This window comes from Lycium ferocissimum, chromosome 3, assembly GCF_029784015.1.
Source record: "Lycium ferocissimum isolate CSIRO_LF1 chromosome 3, AGI_CSIRO_Lferr_CH_V1, whole genome shotgun sequence".
NCBI lineage: Eukaryota > Viridiplantae > Streptophyta > Magnoliopsida > Solanales > Solanaceae > Lycium > Lycium ferocissimum.
In genome coordinates, this window is record NC_081344.1 from 38,252,721 (window position 1) to 38,274,664 (window position 21,944).

General features: G+C 38.4%; 1 protein-coding gene and 1 pseudogene across 2 annotated transcripts; both read left to right on the forward strand.

The window, feature by feature from the left end:
• The first annotated feature begins 781 nt into the window (after positions 1-781).
• On the forward strand, positions 782-2,737 carry LOC132050216 (uncharacterized). Of its 2 annotated transcripts, XM_059441355.1 has the most exons (3): positions 782-1,299; positions 1,452-1,782; positions 1,867-2,737. In XM_059441355.1, exons 1-3 carry the CDS (start codon positions 1,238-1,240, stop codon positions 2,053-2,055), a joined length of 582 nt encoding a protein of 193 aa, XP_059297338.1. In that variant the 5' UTR covers positions 782-1,237; the 3' UTR covers positions 2,056-2,737. The 2 variants fall into 2 exon arrangements, with proteins under 2 accessions (XP_059297338.1, XP_059297337.1); XM_059441354.1 differs by having other exon boundaries at positions 784-1,782; positions 1,867-2,736.
• On the forward strand, positions 2,123-21,349 carry LOC132048871 (probable cytochrome c biosynthesis protein; annotated as a pseudogene).
• The last annotated feature ends 595 nt before the right edge of the window (positions 21,350-21,944 follow it).

Genomic DNA, 21,944 nt, shown 5'->3' on the forward strand with positions numbered 1-21,944 from the left:
AACAATATACTCAAGTTACTCCAATAATTTCTAGCCATAAAGTGCTATAAATATACCTTCAAATCAGTTCAACAAGTTACCCTAACTCAAACATGATTTCTCCATCAATATCCCATAAGTTCTAAATTCCACAACTTAGCTATGATCTAGATTAATTCAAATCCATCTAAAGGAGGAGAACTCTTAACTTATTTGACAAGAGCTCTTCTTCTTCCACCTTACTTCACTTCGAAGAAAGCCTGGATTCAACAACACGACAAAATAGAATAACGAGATCGAAGCGGTGCGCAAAACCCGTATGTTGTTTTTGAGAAATGACATACGTTATTTCCTAAATGAAATAATTCACGTTTCTGCTAGCCTAGGAAGTAAACTTTGCTACCAACTTACACTAAGTATTGTGTAACAATTTCCTTCCATGAATTCCCTATAGAAAGAATGAGATAAAGGTCTAAAATACCTTTTTTTCTTTACACGTGTCTCCTCTCGGCCAACCCTTTTAACGCCTAGCCTCAATGATTTCCACCACCACCTAAAATATTTATATATGTAAGTCACTTAGGACCCGTTTGGCCATGAGAATTCACTTTTTTCCAGAATCAGCATTTGGCCATGAAAATTTCAAATACAACTGGAATTTGAAAAACAACCAAAAAGTTATTTTCACATTTTTCACTTTTTCCATTTTCACTTTTTGAACCGTTACTTTCATTTTTCAAATTTTACCCTAGAAGTTTTTACTTTTATAAAAAGAGCCCCCATTTATTTTACCCAACAACCAAGTTAAATGACTCAACTACCGTATCTGTCAAACTTACCTCATAAAATCTCTTACCTTCAATAGAGAACTTACCATGTATTTCTCTTTATGCTTTCTTAAATCTCCAACTAATGGCACCATATTCTTCATCGGAAAAATTGTGCATCTTCAAGCAGAACCAACAATAGCAACGACCTTCTTTGACCATAATTGCTAAAATTTATTATTATTTGCTTGATTTGTGTAGACTTTTCAGATTCGTAAACCCTAGGCCAATGTTTTATTGGGGGTTATATGTTGACAACTTTGATTCTTTTTTCAATCGGGTTATGTATTTACAATTTCAATTTAATTTCTTTTTGCTCAACTGTTGAACACCTTTTATGCTTTAATATTTCTTGGTTGCGTCAATTTCTATTTGGTTGGTGCAACTAAAGGTTCATCCTTGTTTATTAAGTTCTGTAATGCAAATAACACATGAAGCTGGTTTTGGGATTTCATACGAGAATTCTGTCACTGCGCCTCTATCAGTTAACAGGGTCACATACTTTAAAGTTTTATTTTCCGTTATGCTCATGTGCGCACCTTCAATTCCATACTTATAAGGCATGTTTTCAGTTGTTATGTTGTTCGAAAATGAAGATAATTTATGCAACAGTTCTTTCTATTGTTGTTATATCGTACGTAAAAGAATGAGCAAACCACGTGGTTCAAACGCTAACAAATGGACGGATAATGAGACATCGATGTTGATCCATATCTTACATGATGATGCAAGGAAATACGCTATTAATGGTTCTTCCCTTAATGGTCCATGTTGGAGGAAAGTTATAGATGAGTTTTGGATGAAATCTTACAAGAAAGACGTTTTTGATGAACCTCAAATTAAGTCCAAATACAACCGATTAAGGACAGAAACAAAAAAATTCAAGGACATTCTTACAAGTTGCTCTGGATATGGTTGGGACCCCGAAACTAACACCATTACTTGTCCATCTGAGATTTGGGCGGACTATGTGCTGGTAAGTTAGTTTAGATGAGTAAAAGTATGTATATTGTACCTTTATGCGCATTGAACTAATATTTTTGTTTTCAATATGTTATAGAAAAAGAAAGAAAAAAATATAAATATATCCAAGTACAGGTACAAGGGGCTCGAACACTTTGACTTGTTGCGAGAAATATTTGGAAAATCATTTTCCACGGGAGAGCGCTTAGCATACAGTACAATGAATGTTTCTTCACAACGATCAAATGAAGCTACCGAAGTGGATAAAAAACCTTTTTTCTTGTGATGACTACCTTAATGATACTGGGCCTATGCAGGTCACGGGTATTGGGACTGGGACTGGGAATCGGACTATGGCTGATTCGTCTATGGCAACTGATTATGGCACATCCACATATCGCAAAAAGGGTCATGCTACAGCTATTGACAGCCTAAGTGAATATTTAAGGGAACATTTGCAGTGGAAGAGAGACAGGGTGAAAGCCAAAGAAAAGAAAGAAGAACAAGCACAAGCGTCTAAATCTTCTGAGATTATACCTATTCCGAGAAAGTCGTCATTACGCAATTGTAATATGTCACGGACAATTTTCTTATTGATGAAGAACAATTTTCTCTGGCTATTCCTCACTTGCATGACCCCAGCTTTCGCAATATGTTTGTCCATATGTCCGAGAAATGGCAAATTAAGTGGGTTAAGGACTTGAAACAAATCTCTGAAAATTAGTGGTTGTTAATCAGTGGGTTAAGAAAAAAAAAATGCAGAGAACTATGTTTTTATCTTTTTAATGTGAAACTACAGATTAGTGGTTCTTTGAATTTTGGCAATTCCATTTTGTTTAGAATGCACAGAACAATGTGAAATTTCCATCAATTTTCAGTTAATTGATGTGAACTATGTGTTGCTATGTTGGATTGTTGGCTTGTTTAATGAATTTGGTTTCATTTCTGTACGATGTTCAGTTATATCTTCTTCTTAAGCTATATGGATAAATACTTTCATTGAATGCCATAAAATTGTGAAACAACAATGTAATCCTATCAAAGGAGCAAATATACGTTGTTAATATATTTATACCTTTTTGACATTACCAGGGAGAAAGTAATTCATCAGCTGCTGCAATTCCAAGTATCTTTCAGACATTTTTAAATTCCTAAACTACTAAGTTGTCTATCAAATCTCTGCAAGTAACTCAATAATTTCATTCCTTTTATTTTCTTGGCTATTGTTAGCAATAGGCTATTTTACTTGAGTGTATTCTGTTTACTTGTGGAAACTGCTGTTTTGTTTACACTGAAGGAATATGACAATCTTGAATAGACAAAATATCCATATGATGTTTCATAACAGGAAGAGTGAAATTTGTGAAATATGCACTAATCCTCCATACTGTATACCTTTGATCTAATTATGTATTGTAAGTAGCTATAACTACATAAAATATAAAAGATCATATTGCTGCAGGTAAGTGACTTACATTGAGCCTGCAATTGTATTTTCTAGCCTAAAACAAAAAATATTTAGCTGGTATCAGTGCCAGCTCTTATCAAAATCCTATTGAAACACTAGACTACTACTGAGTATTTCTACTTTGTAAATCTTTGTTAAAAAAAAAGTATTTCTACTTAGTAAATCTTTCAGTTCCCTTTTGTCAGTGTTTAGAGAGAGGAGGTTTTAGGTGAAGGGAATAAATATTGAGACCAGATGATTGTGTAATCTTGTTTGTATCTTCTTGTCCATGACTAGCTGATGAATTATTGGTGACCCAACTAAGCATGGAATAGCTATAGAGAATTCATTGTTGTTGAGGATTTGAGATTCATTTCACTAGAGCTTATTGTCGGAATCAAAATTCTAATCCCTGTCGGGACCAAATACTAATTCATATTCATGTGTTAATTCGTACCAACAATAACTTTCACGAAAGAATCACTCGAAAGTTTGGGACACCAGCATTGGTGAAATTTTCTAACTACACCAACAAATTTTGAGGTTGTATTTTCGGCTATAAGAAGAGAAGATTAGGCAGCTGACTTACTGGAACCTTTATTAATTCAGGTATAATGTTAAACTTGGTGTATCTTTTGATTGAAATCAAGTCTGTCTGCAGCCATTGATTAGAATATCTCCACTCTGAAATTGTATTGTTATTTTTCAGTAACACGTTAAATTGAAATTGTATTCGTTTAATTTTCGCAGGTTTCTTGTAAGTGTTGAAAAATATGAGCATATCTAGTAGTGACACTGAGTCAGACAACGACATTGACGATTACATTTTATGCGTTGCAATTTCTAATCAGTGTGAACAGGTCACCCGAAAACATAGGTTATTATCTCGCATATCGCAACATATATTTAGGCCCGGTATGGTATGGGTTGTTGATCTTCTTAGGGGACAATGTATGCGTATGTATGAATGTACACGTTTGTATCCTGAAACATTTTGTCGGCTTATCAACATGATAAAGCAAAAATTGTCAACTGACCATCGAACCATACGTGTTACAGTTGAGGAGTTTGTGGTCATTTTCCTGACTGTTGTTGCACGTAATGATAGTCAACGCTCGGTACTCGAGACAATTAATCGTCATGTTAGAAAAGTCGCTAAAGCAATTAGTCGACTGGTGCCAACACTTATATGTCCAACAAATATGTCCGGCATACATCCAAAGATTCAACATAGTAGCCGATTTTGGCCTTACTTTAAGGTAATATCTTAAGTTCTACAGGCACGAAGTAGTGCACCAGATGAACTTTCAATTTGGGTTCCTCACTGTTAGTTATCAATATGATTATCCACATTTCACTTTTCACATCACAACTAGTTCCTCATTGCTTCTTTTATTCTATTTGATGATATCTATATTTGACTTTGGTAGGATTGTGTTGGTGCGATTGATGGGACATAGGTACAAAGAGAGGTCCCGAAAGATAAACAACAAGCATATCATAACCGCAAAGGATTTACTTCACAAAATGTCTTAGCTGCATGCGATTTTGATATGCGATTCACCTTTATCGCAGCTGGTTGGGAATGCACTGCACGTGACAGTAGAGTGCTTGAGAATACGATTGTTAACCCAGAGGCAAAATTTCCTTTTCCACCACAAGATATATAACTTGAAATACATTGGATTTTATTTGTTGTTAGCTAGTTTGAGTAGTTACGATTATTTTATTTTGATAGATAAATATTACGTTGTTGACGTTGGTCTTCGGAACACGAAAGGATTTTTAGCACCATACAAAGGAATACGATATCATTTGAAGGACTATAGAGGGAGTGAGAGAGAGCCTCAAAACGGCAAAGAGTTATTTAACTATAGACACTTATCTCTACGCAATGTGATTGAAAGAACATTTGGAGCATGGAAAAGTAGATTCACAATACTTCGATAGGGCACGAACAATTATGATGTAGACACGCAAGTTAGGATTGTAATTGCTTGTGCTGTGTTGCATAATTTTTAAAGGAACACCAAAGCAGTGTTGGGATGTTTACGGAGTATGAATATTATGATATAGATGTTGATGGCATCGATGAAAAACTAATGGGGATTAACAATGCTTCTTCATCTTTTCGGTCAGCTGATCGGGAAATGCATGCTCGACGAGAACAGATTGTTTACACAATGTGGGAGGATTATATTAAAGAATAGCAAGTTAATAGTTTTGTTGAGTGGTTTTGATGTAGTTCTATTTATTAATTTTTGTCAATATTTCCTTAGTTATGAGTAGCTTGCTCTTTTATTCATCGTTTGGTGCTTTGTAATGTTTAATTACGAACATTCTAGTTATTCTTGGTTGTGTTTGTGAAGAGAATATCAGTATTTACATCTATGTAGATATTTGAGAACTATTGTTTTCTATCTTGGGTGATGTTGCTAATTCTTAAAAATTGAGGGGTATAAATCATATTTCATGTTTATTGAAAAAAGGGCATTCAAAAGACCAAATACTATTTGCAAAAACTATAACCAAACACAACTCTAACTCCAACTCTAACTTCAAAAATTCCAAATAAAGTGAAAAAATATTTGGTTTCTATGGCCAAACGCCTACTTAGTTGCCTAATTATCAAGGTCCCACGTGGACAATGTCCACCTATTATTTATCCACTAACATAATTAATTCTAGTCTTCCACTACAATTTCCTATTTAAGCAATTACACACGTAATTAATTTCTTGATCTGAATTAACTTAAATAGTAACCATTTTTTAACACACTTCCTATACTTGTTACCAAGATCATCTGATATAAGCCATATCCTCTTTTGGTACACACAAAATATTATTTTCAGTCCTCGTCGTCACACTTTTCCGTCTTAAATCATTTTGGGACTTCATCCTTTTATACACTGAGCTCTTGATTTGCGTGCTTGAATATGACCAAATCCTCCGGGCTCGGGTAAATTTGCTCATATTGAACGGTTCAATTTCCTAGTCTTAAAATATGGGGTATTATTGCTTGGATCGTATTTTATTCAAATAGATGTCGAACCTCGACGAAACTTATTCTCTTCAATTCGTTTAACTTCTAACCTCCACGACACTTACTTATCACTTGTTAAACATAGCATAAATACTTATAACCTCAAAAATAATCTTGTCCTTGAACTTATGTCTATTAACTTACGACAAATCCAACGAACAAATGTACAGGATGTAACATATGCGTACACCGTGAAAATGCATAATACCAGGTCAATATCAAAATTGTAGGTCATTTTTCATAGTTCAGACGAAGTGTGGAGTGATGAATGCAACTGAAGTCATTAATCGCAATTATTCAGTCAAATCATGGCTCTGATGGCCTAGATAAACAACAATCATACCAACCTAAATAGATTTATCCACCATTCCTCATGGCCTGAAGGCTAAACACATAACCTCCATCACATATCATAATTAGTTCATATTTTAGTTACCCATACAGATACACAGGTACTTGCATAAGTGCTCGTCATCTTATGAGTACAGGACCCCCAATTCCCCATTACGCCCTTTATTATATTAACCAACACATAACACTACATAAAGGGTCCAGTAAATCTTAACTTGCACAATTTGAAGCCGAAAAGTCACTCCACGTCCTTTCCTTTCCTCTAAACCTCCAAACGATCCCACTCTGTTCAAATATGGTAGTTACATGAGAATAGGAGTCTAATGATACCCATAATGCCATATAAAGAAATTGGGTCAAAAAAGTCAACCTAAAATCCCGTCCCAAACCACGAAGGTTAAAACGGTAACTTATCGCGAATCCGGATCCAATATGTTCAAATTAGAATTCTACACAATCATACTAATCCAACAACACCCATATTGCTATATTTAAATTAGAAACCCATAAATAGCCCCAAAAAGGTAACCCCGACCCCATAAGGCCAAAACTGAAATTTAAGCCTAAAATCATCTTACCCATAGTCTAGATAGTCCATATCCTAAAAATTGTCAAGTTCTATCACAATTGAGCCTTCAATTTCATGAATTCATTAAACCCATTTCTATGGAAAACCCCTCATTTTCTACTTTAGAAATCATGGATTAAGGCTTAAACTAAAGGAAGAAATTAATGGAAATCGCTTAGATTAAGGTTTAGATCTTACCCCAATGAAGAAACTTGAATCTAGCTTTGAAATGACTTAATTCCGAGCTCTGTAGCTTCCAAAATGGGTATATGAAATAATGAACTCGAAATGGAGTTTTTATCACTACCCAATCACGTTACTGATCGCGATCGCGAGGGTCGTTCTCGCGATTGTGAGAGGCTTACCCGACCAAGCCTAGCTTTTCCTCTGTGCTATCACGACCCACTTTCCCTTCCTTCATCACTGTCGCGTGACCCTTATCGTGATCGTGATGAAGGAAACCAGATGACAGCTGAAGTCAATTTTCTAGTTTCAAAATTCCCGATCCAACACCCGAAACTCATTCGGAATCCCTCGGACACAAACCAAATATGCATTTCTATCATAAAATACGCTACAAACTCACTCGCGCACTTCAATTCCCCATAAGGGGTCATCATGACCCGGGGTTGACCAAGGTCAAGTTCAAAACTTCCAAGACTCAACTTTCCAATCAAGGACCCAAATCATACCTGAACGCCTCGGGACCCGAACAAAAGGCTCGACTAAGTTGTAAATGACATTCCGAACCTAATGTAATCGACAAAACTACAAAAATGACACATTTATCCCTGATGTTTGACTTTGGTCAAACCTCTCCACTTCTCTAACTCTAAAACTTCTAAACTTACCAAAATCGATCTGAAACTCGCCCGATTTCCTTGAGAACTGTGCCACCCATCTTCGCAAGTCATAAATACACAAAAGAAACCTCGGGAAAGGTATTTTGGAGAATTTTAGGTGAAAGTCTCAAAACGACTGTCACACCCCGACCTTGGTGAGGCGTGATTGGCACCCAGCACCCTACTGGGCCGAGCGAACCAAACTGTACCTGTGGCATCTATGTCTCCAATGTCAAAATAAGGCCAAGAAGGTCAACTATGAATATAATATCATGCATACGTATATGTACAATGGGCCTGCGACGACAACATGTCCACTAACAAAACATAACTGAGCTGTACATAGGAATCTGTCTACAAAGCCTCTATGAACATGACTGAAGTACATAAGTCAGAGCAGGGCCCCCGACATACCCTACACAAAATACATATACAACCCAGATTCGGCAATGCTCCAGGAAGAAGTGGAGCCCACCAATCAAAACTAGTACCTGAAAGCAGCCTACTGTGGAAGATCCTCGTCCCGTCTATCTACACCTGCGGGCATGAACGCAGCGTCCACAAGAAAGGATGTCAGTACGAATAATGTACCGAGTGTGTAAGGCGAAAATGTAAAATAATAAATATATGCTGCAAAGAAGAAGGATAAGAATCAACTTGGCACATACGCTTACTAATGAGAAACCAGTACACATGTCTCTTTATGCACTCATATCCTTAACTCCATCTATGCATAATACTGTGATCCTGACCTACATATTATCATGGTGCTATCTCTCGCGGTCGGTGGTAGCGCCGTCCAATTATCACCCGACGGTGAGCGCACCTTTGCCCGGCGGTCGGTGGTAACCGCAACCGCCGTAGCTCGGTGTAATAGGCGCGACCAGCCATAGCATGGTGGTAATAACTGCCCAACCAGCCATAGCATGGTAGTAAATACATAAACTTCCCGCCCGGTTGTGGACCGATGGTAAATACATATGCTGGCCATCGGTCGTAGACCAAAGGTAATTATAATCACCATCATGGCCTTGTCTCCCTGAGTAATCTCTATATACTTCTAATGGCCATCACTTGTCCGTTATAGCATACACGATCACATATGTCTTATAAGCATAGTTACGGCCATAAGGACCTCTTACCGCTTAATTGAACATTAACCAGACTCTGAGATCAATCATAAGCATTTCGTCTAGCATCAAATACCGTATTGGGGATCCTCTGCTAGTACTCTATTTATGTCCCATAAGACATTACGTAAGTACACATTTCTAAACGCATCAGAGTGACATAAGGTCGGTAAACCTCCGATTAACATTATAGAGCTATCATCATGAACATATCTCACCTTGAAGAAAAAAGATCATAAGATGAGATCAACAATAGTGAATAGCATCTATAGTCATGAAACGAGCTCAATGATATCATAAGAACATCGGGAACTATAAGCTTTGGTACTTTTAGAAACAAGGTCGTTGAAGATATCATGTATAGGTTCACAACAAAGGAATCATGCCTTAAGAAAGAAAGGTTTAGCCTTAACATACCTGGAAACTCACTTCTCGACTTTCCAACCTACCTCCCGTCTTGCAATCTATTTACGATCATTCGTAGTCTCGTAGTCTACATATAAAACCATTCATACTATTGTTAGACTCACCATCATACACTTGTCTCAAGCCTTTAATTAAAATGCTTTTAGAATCTGTCGAAATTCGGGCAGCATATCCCCTATTTATGTGCCTAGCCCGAAATCACAATACCAATAAAACAACAACAATAGCAATACTAATATCAACAACATCATCATCAATAACAAAATATTCCATAAAACATCCCACATATGAGATAGGATGAAGAACGTACCTTATACTTGAAGAACTCTAGCCACACCAACTTTCTTCAAGACCAAACTTACCACAACATCAAGTAGACGTAAGAACAATCGCCTTTCATGGACTAGTTTGGTGTAATCTTATTAAATTCTTGATTTAATGGGCTATAAATGTTTGGGGGATGTGTTGGGAGATTTCTAGAACCCATGAGAGTGTAAAATATAGGGGTTTCTATATCCCTCATAAGTCGGTTTCACCGACTTTCCCAAGTGGGACCCGCGGAAGCCATTTGGCAGCTTGAATGGGTTATCTTAGAATGGCCATAACTCCCTACTCCGATGTCATTTTGACTAGAGATTTGTTGTGTTGGAAACTAGACTAGAAGAACTTCATTTTAGGCTTTTGAAACACCTTAAAACTCCTGATATACCTGGAGATATACCCCTCCAAAGTTGACTAAAAATTCTATCCAAAATTCTGCCAACTTTTTTCCAAATTTTTGACAAACTTATTTTCTTCGATTTGCTTGATCCCGGAATCTTCCGAAACTCTCCATACATGATATTTATCCTTAATCATACTTGATAATGGTCATGTCCTTTGGTTCCAAGGTTGTCCTTCCCGGTTAAGACTTAAGTGATCCTAATTCATCCGTTACTTCATTGCTACGTACTTCCCATGGTTGTACCTTTCAAAACATCACATATACTAAAAGATATTCTTTCTCCAATCCTCCCATGGCTTATTATATGAACTTAAACCCTCATAACCATAAGATAAACATATATCATCTCACATACCCCTTGAAAGGTAGCTCAAATCTCAACATACGAAACTATGGGTTGTAAAATCCTTACCCCCTTTAAAAATATTTATCCTCGAATGTTAAACTCTCAGGGACTTTAGTCCTCCTTCCGGCCACTGCCTTGCCTTCTGGGCTGCCGTTGCTTTTCTTTTCATAGGCATCGCTGAAATCACAACACATGGTCAGGAGGTTCTATCGCACGATCTAAGATAGGAAAGAAAGAAAATCCTCCTAAATGCTTTGTAGCCTCCTGTTTATAAGTGTGGTGCACGCACGCCCAACAAGACTCGCCCAGACACGGCTTACAGAGACGACCACAGGACGGACACCTTTCCCCGATAATTTGTCACACCCTTGGTGATGCGTGATTAGAACACGGCACCCTACTAGGCCGAGGCGAACCAAAGCACACTGCGTCGTCTATGTATCCAATGGCAAAATAAGGCCAAGAAGGTCAACTATGAATATAATATCATGCATACGTATATGTACAATGGGCCTGCGACGTCAACATGTCCACTAACAAAACATAACTGAGCTGTACACAAGAATCTATCTACAAAGCCTCTATGAACATGACTGAAGTACATAAGTCAGGACAGGGCCCCGGACATACCCTTAACACAAAATATGTATTCGGCAATGCTTCAGGAAGAAGTGGAGACCACAATTCAAAACTAGTACCTGAAAGCAGCCTACTGTGGAAGATCCTAGTCCCGTCTATCTACACCTGCGGGCATGAACGCAGCGTCCACAGGAAAGGAAGTCAGTATGAATAATGTACCGAGTATGTAAGGCGAAAATGTAACATAATAAACATATGCTGCAAAGAAGAAGGATAAGAATCAACTTAGCACATCTGGCTTACTAATGAGAAACCAGTACACATATCTCCTTATGCTCTCATATCCTTAACTCCATCTATGCATAATACTGTGATCCTGACCTACATATTATCCTGGTGCTATCTGCCCAACTGATCAGTGGTAACTGCCCGACCGGCCGTAGCACGGTGGTAACTGCCCGTCCGATTATCGCCCGACGGTAGAGCACAACTGCCCGACTGATCAGTGGTAACTGCCCAACCGGCCGTAGCTCGGTGGTAATAACTGCCCAACCAGCCGTAACATGGTGTTAATAACTACCCAACCAACCGTAGCATAGTGGTAAATGCAAAACTGTCCAACTGGTCGTAGACCAGTGGTAAATACATATCTGCCCAACTGGTCGTAGACCAGTGGTAATTATAATCACCATCATGGCTTTGTCTCCCTGAGTAATCTCTATATACTTCTCTTGGCCATCACTTGTGCGTTATAGCATACACGATCACATAAATCTTATAAGCACAGTTCTGGGCCATAAGGACCTCTTACCGCTTAATTGAACATTAACCAGACTCTGAGATCAATCATAAGCATTTCTTCTAGCATCAAATACCTTATTGGGGATCCTCTGCTAGTACTATATTTATGTCCCACAAGATATTACGTAAGTACACATTTCTAAACGCATCGGAGTTACATAAGGTCGGTAAACCTCCGATTAACATTATGGAACTCCCTTCTCCCGAGCTTGCTGAATGGAAAATCGCACTCGATCTCCCAGATAATCAAGTGGCACCAGAATGTCTACGCTCTCATATTAAAGAGCAGTTAAGATACCTCTTTAATATCTGTCGAAAGACGACCCTGAATGAGGGAAAATTGGAAGAATTTCTTTCTCCCTCGGCCTTAGATAAGGCAAGCATCGGTTTTGCTAAAGCCATCCTTCAAAAGTGATGGACCTTCAATCGGTTCATTACAATGGCGGGGTTCGCATTCCGCTTTAAATTCTCCTCGAGAAAGGAGAAAGACAGACTCTATTCTATAGTCTGGGAATACGCATTTGATGGCTATTTTACTTGAACATTTTCATTAACGCCTTCCGCTTGTAGACAGACAGAAAGCAGAAAGAGAGCCCGAGGTGCTGACCCGTAGCGAGGCAGGCCCGTCTATCCTAATCGGGATGATAAGGACTTGTCCTTAATTGAATGAAGACTTGAATGAAGCAGAAACCCGGGGGAAATCTTAATAAAGGGATCAGTCCCGTCCCTAGATGAAGTAGTCAATCAGCGGTGTCACACCCTTAATCCGATAGGGTGTGATGGGCACCCGACCCTTACCTAGGGCCGAGCGAACCCGCAGACTTTCGTAATACACATAATCGTACTGGGCCCACAGAACGTGTCAAAATGCAGAAGGAAAATTTTTCGAAAAACAAACATACTTCTCGTCTTTTTCAAATCAAATAAAATCTGTAACCATAACAAAACTGTAGACACATGAAATTCATAACACAATGCGTACTGATACATCGGCTTACATAGCCGTTTACAAACGGACATCTCATACACACGACACTGTCTGCAAAGTCTCTAACATAACTCCGAATATCATACAAAGCATTCGACTCGGCGGCATCCGGAGGAAATGGAGCTCGCCAATCCGGTAGGAACATCTTTGCTAACATCATCTTTGCTCATCATCCGCGCACTGTAGCGGCACGAAACGCGACCCCGAAGAAAGGGGTCGATGCGGAATATGTAGTGAGTATGCAGAAATACGAGAAAACGAATCATAATCGAAGTAAAGTGCACCAAACGCGAACATAATAAGCCGAATACCAAGGTACTTACATCTGACCTCCAAATCATACATAAGCGATACAGAAGACAAGCAGGATAATCAGAATGTCAAAATGCTTCGCTTTCCTTTGAACAACATTTATGCCTCGTATATACGGAAAATCAAACATATCACATGAGCTGACTTTATCCGATTGCCGAGGGACGTACGGCCCGATCCATATATAACATAATAATCATAAACGTACCGTCATATTATCACACATCATATTGTATCATCGTATCATCACATATCATATCACCTATACATACATACCGCGGTATCCAAATATCACACACACACAATATCACATATACACATATACAAGCGGCCAGAAACCCGCGGTAATATCAATATATACACATACACACACACAATACCGGCGAGAACCGGTAATATCAATAATCCAATCCGTCAATATCACACATACCGCGGCCAAGAATCCAGCGGTCAATATCACACATACCGCGACGAAGAATCCGTCAATATCACACATACCGCGCCAAGAATCCAGCGGTCAATATCAGAATACACGAGCAAAATCGTGAGTAACCAAATACAGTTTAAAACATTTTCAAAGCCTCAATAGGTTGATCAAAACGAACCACCATTTAAAAGCCGACACAATAGTCAAATCCAGTTTCCTCCGAGCGTCACTCGGGAACAGATCAAACAAAACTTTAGTTACAAATCGGGGGTCGTATCAAAATCATTATGTTACAAATCGTAGTTACGTATCAAAATCATATGCATGAAATCCTTGTTTCAGGTTCAACAGACAAATAAGTAATCATATCATATCCTTTCAAAGAAATCGTCAAAGTACATAAAGAAAGTCGTGGGGCCCACGGACGGGCGCCAATCCCATCCGAGCCCGACTACGAGAGTTGGGGGAATGTTATGCCTTATGAAGTTACCTATTAGGTTTCGGGGCGATCCGGGCTCGTATACGAAAGTTACGGGCGTTTGAAGTTCGGGACCTCTTTTAGTAGCAAAATTCCTTATAAGACTTTTGAAATTCAATCATACAAAGACACATAAACCATAACTTGTCCACATAAGGGTGCCAACATCAAAGGCAAATATGACTCACAAACGTGCTCAGATTTTTAAGAATAGAATTACCCCTGAAGCTCATAACATATCATAACTTAGCCATACCTAAGACATGCCAAAAGAAGGAAGGTAAGCTTTACATACCTCGTCTATTCTCGAAGCTAATCCAATCTTACGTCGCGAACTTCCCAAGCTCTACAATATGCCATTAAGTATCAAATATTAGCTAAGAGCATTTAGGAACCCGATTCCAAACGAATACCAAATTCTGCAGAAAAATTGGGCAAGCATTTCCCCTAAATACACCAACCCCGAGATTTCAACTCGGCCAATTTCAACAACAACAACACCAACAACCAAACTACAACATCAACAATCAATTCAAAATGCATTTCTAACATTAGTAGCTCTTTTTACATAACTTCACAACATTCATAATATTTCGACATACTTACTTCCATCACTTACATTCAAACCAATATCAACGTTTATACGTTCGATTACTAATCCAAAACCATACGGACAATATTCAAGGACGCTTTAAACAATTCACACAATTTTCCAAACAACCAAAACCATATCCCAACTCACCCGAAATTGTCTCCAACCCGAGAACAACACCAAACACATTCTTCTCTTCCAAATTCATAATTTACACCATTAATCCGCACATTAACAAGGCAATTCTCATAAGTATAAAAATTACATAAAATTCGCATAAACTTCCAAATCATCCCATAACCAACATAACATTATTTTGAGTCATTAAACTTGCATTCCTTCTTCATAAAATCCATGACGACGACAACAAAAATACTAGCGACAATTCGTTCATTCTCAATCCACACAAAGGGGCCATTTTCGGCCAACATCATACACACACACCAAGATGATTTTCATTCTTTTCTTCACACTACAACAATCAAAACATGCTAACTAGAATTAATTCATGACTTTCAACACAACACACACATGCACGGCCATACCCCATATGCACGGCCCAACTTCAACTCAACTTCTATCATGAATTTCTTCCTTTTTATCATACTACAACACATAGAAACCATTCATAACACATAAAACAAGACTAGAACTCACCTTTCTTCTTCAACTTCTCAACTCGCCTAAAGTAGTGGATGAAGGAAACGAGTAAGCTATTGCCCGAAACAACGACTCCACGTTATTAAGCACCCTTCAATTAGCAAGTTTGCTTGAAGAACTAATTTTTTTGATGGCCAAATCTTGACCTCCATTTTTCCTATTCATGGCCGTATGGCCCTTTTCTTTTTCTCCTCCATTTTTCTTGAAATTTCTAGAGGAGGAAGATGAGAAATGTGATGACTTAGTCATCTCTCTCTCTATATATATATCTATAAAAATGTGCATATGACCATGCACATGCTCCATGTCTTTCTCTCCTTTTTTTTTTTTTTTTTTTTTCCTACAAGTTTCTTGAATTTTCCAAGTGATGAAAATGATTTTGATGACTAATTTGTCATCTTTTAGCCACTTATATAATTTGCACACATGGCCCATGGCCACACACACACACATGGCCACATATGGCCATTTTCATGAATTCTTAGTTTCCAAATTTTCACTTTTGGCCCCAAATTTTCATGAAATGTCTAGCTTTCCATAATTCATCTTTTGGTCCCAAATTTTTCTTATTCCAAATTTACCCTTAACATTCCATACCAATGAAAAGATGAATATGCAACTTATGCACTTTTAACAAAATCGAAAAAATTTACAACCTTGTCCTTAACTTGTCGCAACTGACTTAGAATATTCCAACGTACCAAGTACGGGGTATAACATCCTTTCCCCTTTAGAACATTCGTCTCGAATGTTCAACTAACCGTATGGGGTCTTAAGGATCTCGGGGGTTTCCTTTATTATCATAGCATGCAATCTCGTTCACACAATATTCCCAAACGCTACTCAAACTCACCCCAATACTAGAGCCGTGATGCACTTCCTTTCTCTTCGCCGGTCTAATTCACCCCGTTCTACGCGACCTCTTAAGGTTTCTGCCCACGCCACACACTCTAGCTTCTCATTTGCCTCTTGCGTCTGAATTTGTAAAATTTTCAGAAAACTTCCCAGGGGGTCACCCATCCCAAAATTGCTCTCGCTCCAAAGACGCTTAACTTTGAATTTCTGATGAAATACGATGCTGTAATGCTAATATAATCGCGCCTACCTTACCACATAACCTTCAACACATAATTTGGAGTAAGTTGAGACCTTTACAGATTTCAACACGCCCTCATAACACAATTATTATTTTAGCCCTCCTTACTCTTGTCTTACTCATACTATTACTTCTTTCTCGATATCCGCCGTACTCGTAGCTTAGTCAAATCTTATCATTACTATTGGCACGACCTTTCAAGTCATATCATAAACCCATATCTCATTCTTTTTATTTCTGGGAAAATTTCGGCAGAGTTTCCTCTATATTTCTTACTATCTCAAAACCTGTACGCAGGAAATACCAACAATGCCTCACAGGGCCAACATATATATATATATATATATATATATATATATATATATATATATATATATATATATATAAAGCCACACGGGCTCCCAATATCATCGACGGTACAAAAAATTATGCCCAACACAAACAAAGACTTTACACTTTCTTGTTTACTTTCCCCCTTTAGTTTTCAACTTGTGTTTCAATTGCAACTTCAATATCTTTCCCAACATATATCTTTCATACCTTTACTTACTCGCGTACTCTCTCTTCCAACATCATCAATCGCTTCCTTCTATCGGTGTCATTCTTCGGCTGCAATCAAAAGTTAGTACCGAGAATCTCATTTCCTGTGACTTGGCTCAATGGCACGATCTCAGATATGAAAGAAGAGTAACCACCCTAGATGCCCCGTAGCCTCCTGTTTATAAATGTGGCGCGCAACACACCATAAACAAGACTCTACCGGACACGACTTTGCGACACCCCTAGGACGAACTGCTCTGATACCAATTTGTCACACCCTTAATCCGATAGGGTGTGATGGGCACCCGACCCTTACCTAGGGCCGAGCGAACCCGCAGACTTTCGTAATACACATAATCGTACTGGGCCCACAGAACGTGTCAAAATGCAGAAGGAAAATTTTTCGGAAAACAAACATACTTTTCGTCTTTTTCAAATCAAATAAAATCTGTAACCATAACAAAACTGTAGACACATGAAATTCATAACACAATGCGTACTGATACATCGGCTTACATAGCGATTTACAAACGGACATCTCATACACACGACACCGTCCGCAAAGTCTCTAACATAACTCCGAATATCATACAAAGCATTCGACTCGGCAAAGATCTCCGAGGAAATGGAGCTCGCCAATCCAAATCGGAACATCTTCTCGCTAACATCATCTCGCTCATCCGTGCGTACCTGCGCGGCATGAAACGCAGCCCCCGAAGAAAGGGGGTCAGTACGGAATATGTAGTGAGTATGCAAAGCAGGAAATACATAAAACGAAATCATAATCGAAGTAAAGTGCACCAAACGCGAGCATAATAAGTCGAATACCAAGGTACTTACATCTGACCTCCAAATCATACATAAGCGGTACGAAAGACAAGTAGGATAATCAGAATGTCAAAATGCTTCGCTTTCCTTTGAACAACATTTCTGCCTCGTATATACGGAAAATCAAACATATCACATGAGCTGACTTTATCCGATTGCCGAGGGACGTACGGCCCGATCCATATATAACATAATAATCATAAACGTACCGTCATATTATCACACATCATATTGTATCATCAGATCATCACATATCATATCACCTATACATACATACCGCGGTCGAATATCCAGCGGTCAATATCACACATACACACATACCGCGGCCAGGAACCCAAATGGGTAATATCACATATACACATATACACATATACACATATACACACATACCCAAGAATCCACGGGTCAACACATACCGGTAAGAATCACATATATCACACATACCGCGGCCAAGAATCCAGCGGTCAATATCACACATACCGCGGCCAAGAATCCAGCGGTCAATATCACACATACCGCGGCCAAGAATCCAGCGGTCAATATCAGAATACACGAGCAAAATCGTGAGTAACCAAATACAGTTTAAAACATTTTCAAAGCCTCAATAGGTTGATCAAAACGAACCACCATTTAAAAGCCGACACAATAGTCAAATCCAGTTTCCTCCGAGCGTCACTCGGGAACAGATCAAACAGAACTTTAGTTACAAATCGGGGGTCGTATCAAAATCATTATGTTACAAATCGTAGTTACGTATCAAAATCATATGCATGAAATCCTTGTTTCAGGTTCAACAGACAAATAAGTAATCATATCATATCCTTTCAAAGAAATCGTCAAAGTACATAAAGAAAGTCGTGGGGCCCACGGACGGGCGCCAATCCCATCCGAGCCCGACTACGAGGGTTGGGGGAATGTTATGCCTTATGAAGTTACCTATTAGGTTTCGGAGCGATCCGGGCTCGTATACGAAAGTTACGGGCGTTTGAAGTTCGGGACCTCTTTTAGTAGCAAAATTCCTTATAAGACTTTTGAAATTCAATCATACAAAGACACATAAACCATAACTTGTCCACATAAGGGTGCCAACATCAAAGGCAAATATGACTCACAAACGTGCTCAGATTTTTAAGAATAGAATTACCCCCGAAGCTCATAACATATCATAACTTAGCCATACCTAAGACATGCCAAAAGAAGGAAGGTAAGCTTTACATACCTCGTCTATTCTCGAAGCTAATCCAATCTTACGTCGCGAACTTCCCAAGCTCTACAATATGCCATTAAGTATCAAATATTAGCTAAGAGCATTTAGGAACCCGATTCCAAACGAATACCAAATTACGCAGAAAATTGGGCGCATTTCCCCCGTAAATACACCAACCCCGAGATTTCAACTCGGCCAATTTCAACAACAACAACACCAACAACCAAACTACAACATCAACAATCAATTCAAAATGCATTTCTAACATTAGTAGCTCTTTTTACATAACTTCACAACATTCATAATATTTCGACATACTTACTTCCATCACTTACATTCAAACCAATATCAACGTTTATACGTTCGATTACTAATCCAAAACCATACGGACAATATTCAAGGACGCTTTAAACAATTCACACAATTTTCCAAACAACCAAAACCATATCCCAACTCACCCGAAATTGTCTCCAACCCGAGAACAACACCAAACACATTCTTCTCTCCCAAATTCATAATTTACACCATTAATCCGCACATTAACAAGGCAATTCTCATAAGTATAAAAATTACATAAAATTCGCATAAACTTCCAAATCATCCCATAACCAACATAACATTATTTTGAGTCATTAAACTTGCATTCCTTCTTCATAAAATCCATGACGACGACAACAAAAATACTAGCGACAATTCGTTCATTCTCAATCCACACAAAGGGGCCATTTTCGGCCAACATCATACACACACACCAAGATGATTTTCATTCTTTTCTTCACACTACAACAATCAAAACATGCTAACTAGAATTAATTCATGACTTTCAACACAACACACACATGCACGGCCATACCCCATATGCACGGCCCAACTTCAACTCAACTTCTATCATGAATTTCTTCCTTTTTATCATACTACAACACATAGAAACCATTCATAACACATAAAACAAGACTAGAACTCACCTTTCTTCTTCAACTTCTCAACTCGCCTAAAGTAGTGGATGAAGGAAACGAGTAAGCTATTGCCCGAAACAACGACTCCACGTTATTAAGCACCCTTCAATTAGCAAGTTTGTGTGAAGAACTAATTTTTTTGATGGCCAAATCTTGACCTCCATTTTTCCTATTCATGGCCGTATGGCCCTTTTCTTTTTCTCCTCCATTTTTCTTGAAATTTCTAGAGGAGGAAGATGAGAAATGTGATGACTTAGTCATCTCTCTCTATATATATATATATATAAAAATGTGCACATGACCATGCACATGCTCCATGTCTTTCTCTCCTTTTTTTTTTTTTTTTTCCTACAAGTTTCTTGAATTTTCCTAGTGATGAAAATGATTTTGATGACTAATTTGTCATCTTTTAGCCACTTATATAATTTGCACACATGGCCCATGGCCCACACACACACATGGCCACATATGGCCATTTTCATGAATTCTTAGTTTCCAAATTTTCACTTTTGGCCCCAAATTTTCATGAAATGTCTAGCTTTCCATAATTCATCTTTTGGTCCCAAATTTTCCTTATTCCAAATTTACCCTTAACATTCCATACCAATGAAAAGATGAATATGCAACTTATGCACTTTTAACAAAATCGGAAAAATTTACAACCTTGTCCAGCGTAGCACGTTCTTTTTTAGGACACATAGGCTATTACAAAACTGGACTTTTGACGGGCCAGCCCTTTTTATGCACCGTTTTACCCTGAAAGGAAAATGAGCTTTGCTCCGCTGGGCGCTAGGTGCTCCCGTGGTTCGCGAGAAGGAAAAAGAATGTTGCATCTAGCACAAGATGATAAAGAAAGAGCTTCGTCTATCGATGAACAGCGGATTGACGGAGCTCTTGGCATTGCTTTGTTTTTCTCTCCTTTCCTATCAGCGAGTTCCGACCCTTTTGTTCGAAATTTCTTAGTTTGTATTGAACCGCTTGCAAAATCAAATCCTGTTTCACAAGATCCTATATCAGCTATACATCCTCCTTGCATTTATGCCGGAGACGTCGCCAGTGCTATGGGCTTTGGATTATGTAGATCAAAAATGATGAATGGGATTGTGGCACTCCACTTTCCAATGCGGAAGGATGCCGCCGAAAAGAATGGAACACTGTTTCGCTCTGTTGGATGCGTCGGATCCCGTATAACAAGCGAGCTCTTTACCCTCAAATTCAAACATGTGGGCTCCGATTAACATTATGGAACTATCATCATGAACATATCTCACTTTGAAGGAAAAAGATCATAAGATGAGATCAACAATAATGAATAGCATCTATAGTCATGAAACGCTCAATGATATCATAAGAACTAACGGGAACTATAAGCTTTGGTACTTTTAGAAACAAGGTCGTTGAAGATATCATGTATAGGTTCACAACAAAGGAATCATGCCTTAAGAAAGAAAGGTTTAGCTTTAACATACCCGAAACTCACTTCGACTTTCCAACCTACCTCCCCGTCATGCAATCTATTTACGATCGTTCGTAGTCTCGTAATCTACATATAAAACCATTCATACTATTGTTAGACTAACCGTCATACACTTGTCTCAAGCCTTTAATTAAAATTCTTTTAGAATCTGTCGAAATTCGGGCAGCATATCCCCCGTTTATGTGCCTAGCCCGAAATCACAATACCAACAAAACAACAACAATAGAAATACTAATATCAACAACATCATCATCAATACCAAAATATTCCATAAAACATCCCACACGATGTTTTTCAACATACAACAACAATATACACTTCCTTTCTTTCCAATCAAGGAGCGTAATCTTACCAAC

Bases quoted from the DNA above. Each gene is read 5' to 3' on its own strand.
- LOC132050216 (XM_059441354.1), top strand. From the start codon at position 1,369: ATGTTTTCAGTTGTTATGTTGTTCGAAAATGAAGATAATTTATGCAAC. The intron at 1,783-1,866 runs GTAAGTTAGTTT...AATATGTTATAG, and splicing joins TTTGGGCGGACTATGTGCTG to AAAAAGAAAGAAAAAAATAT.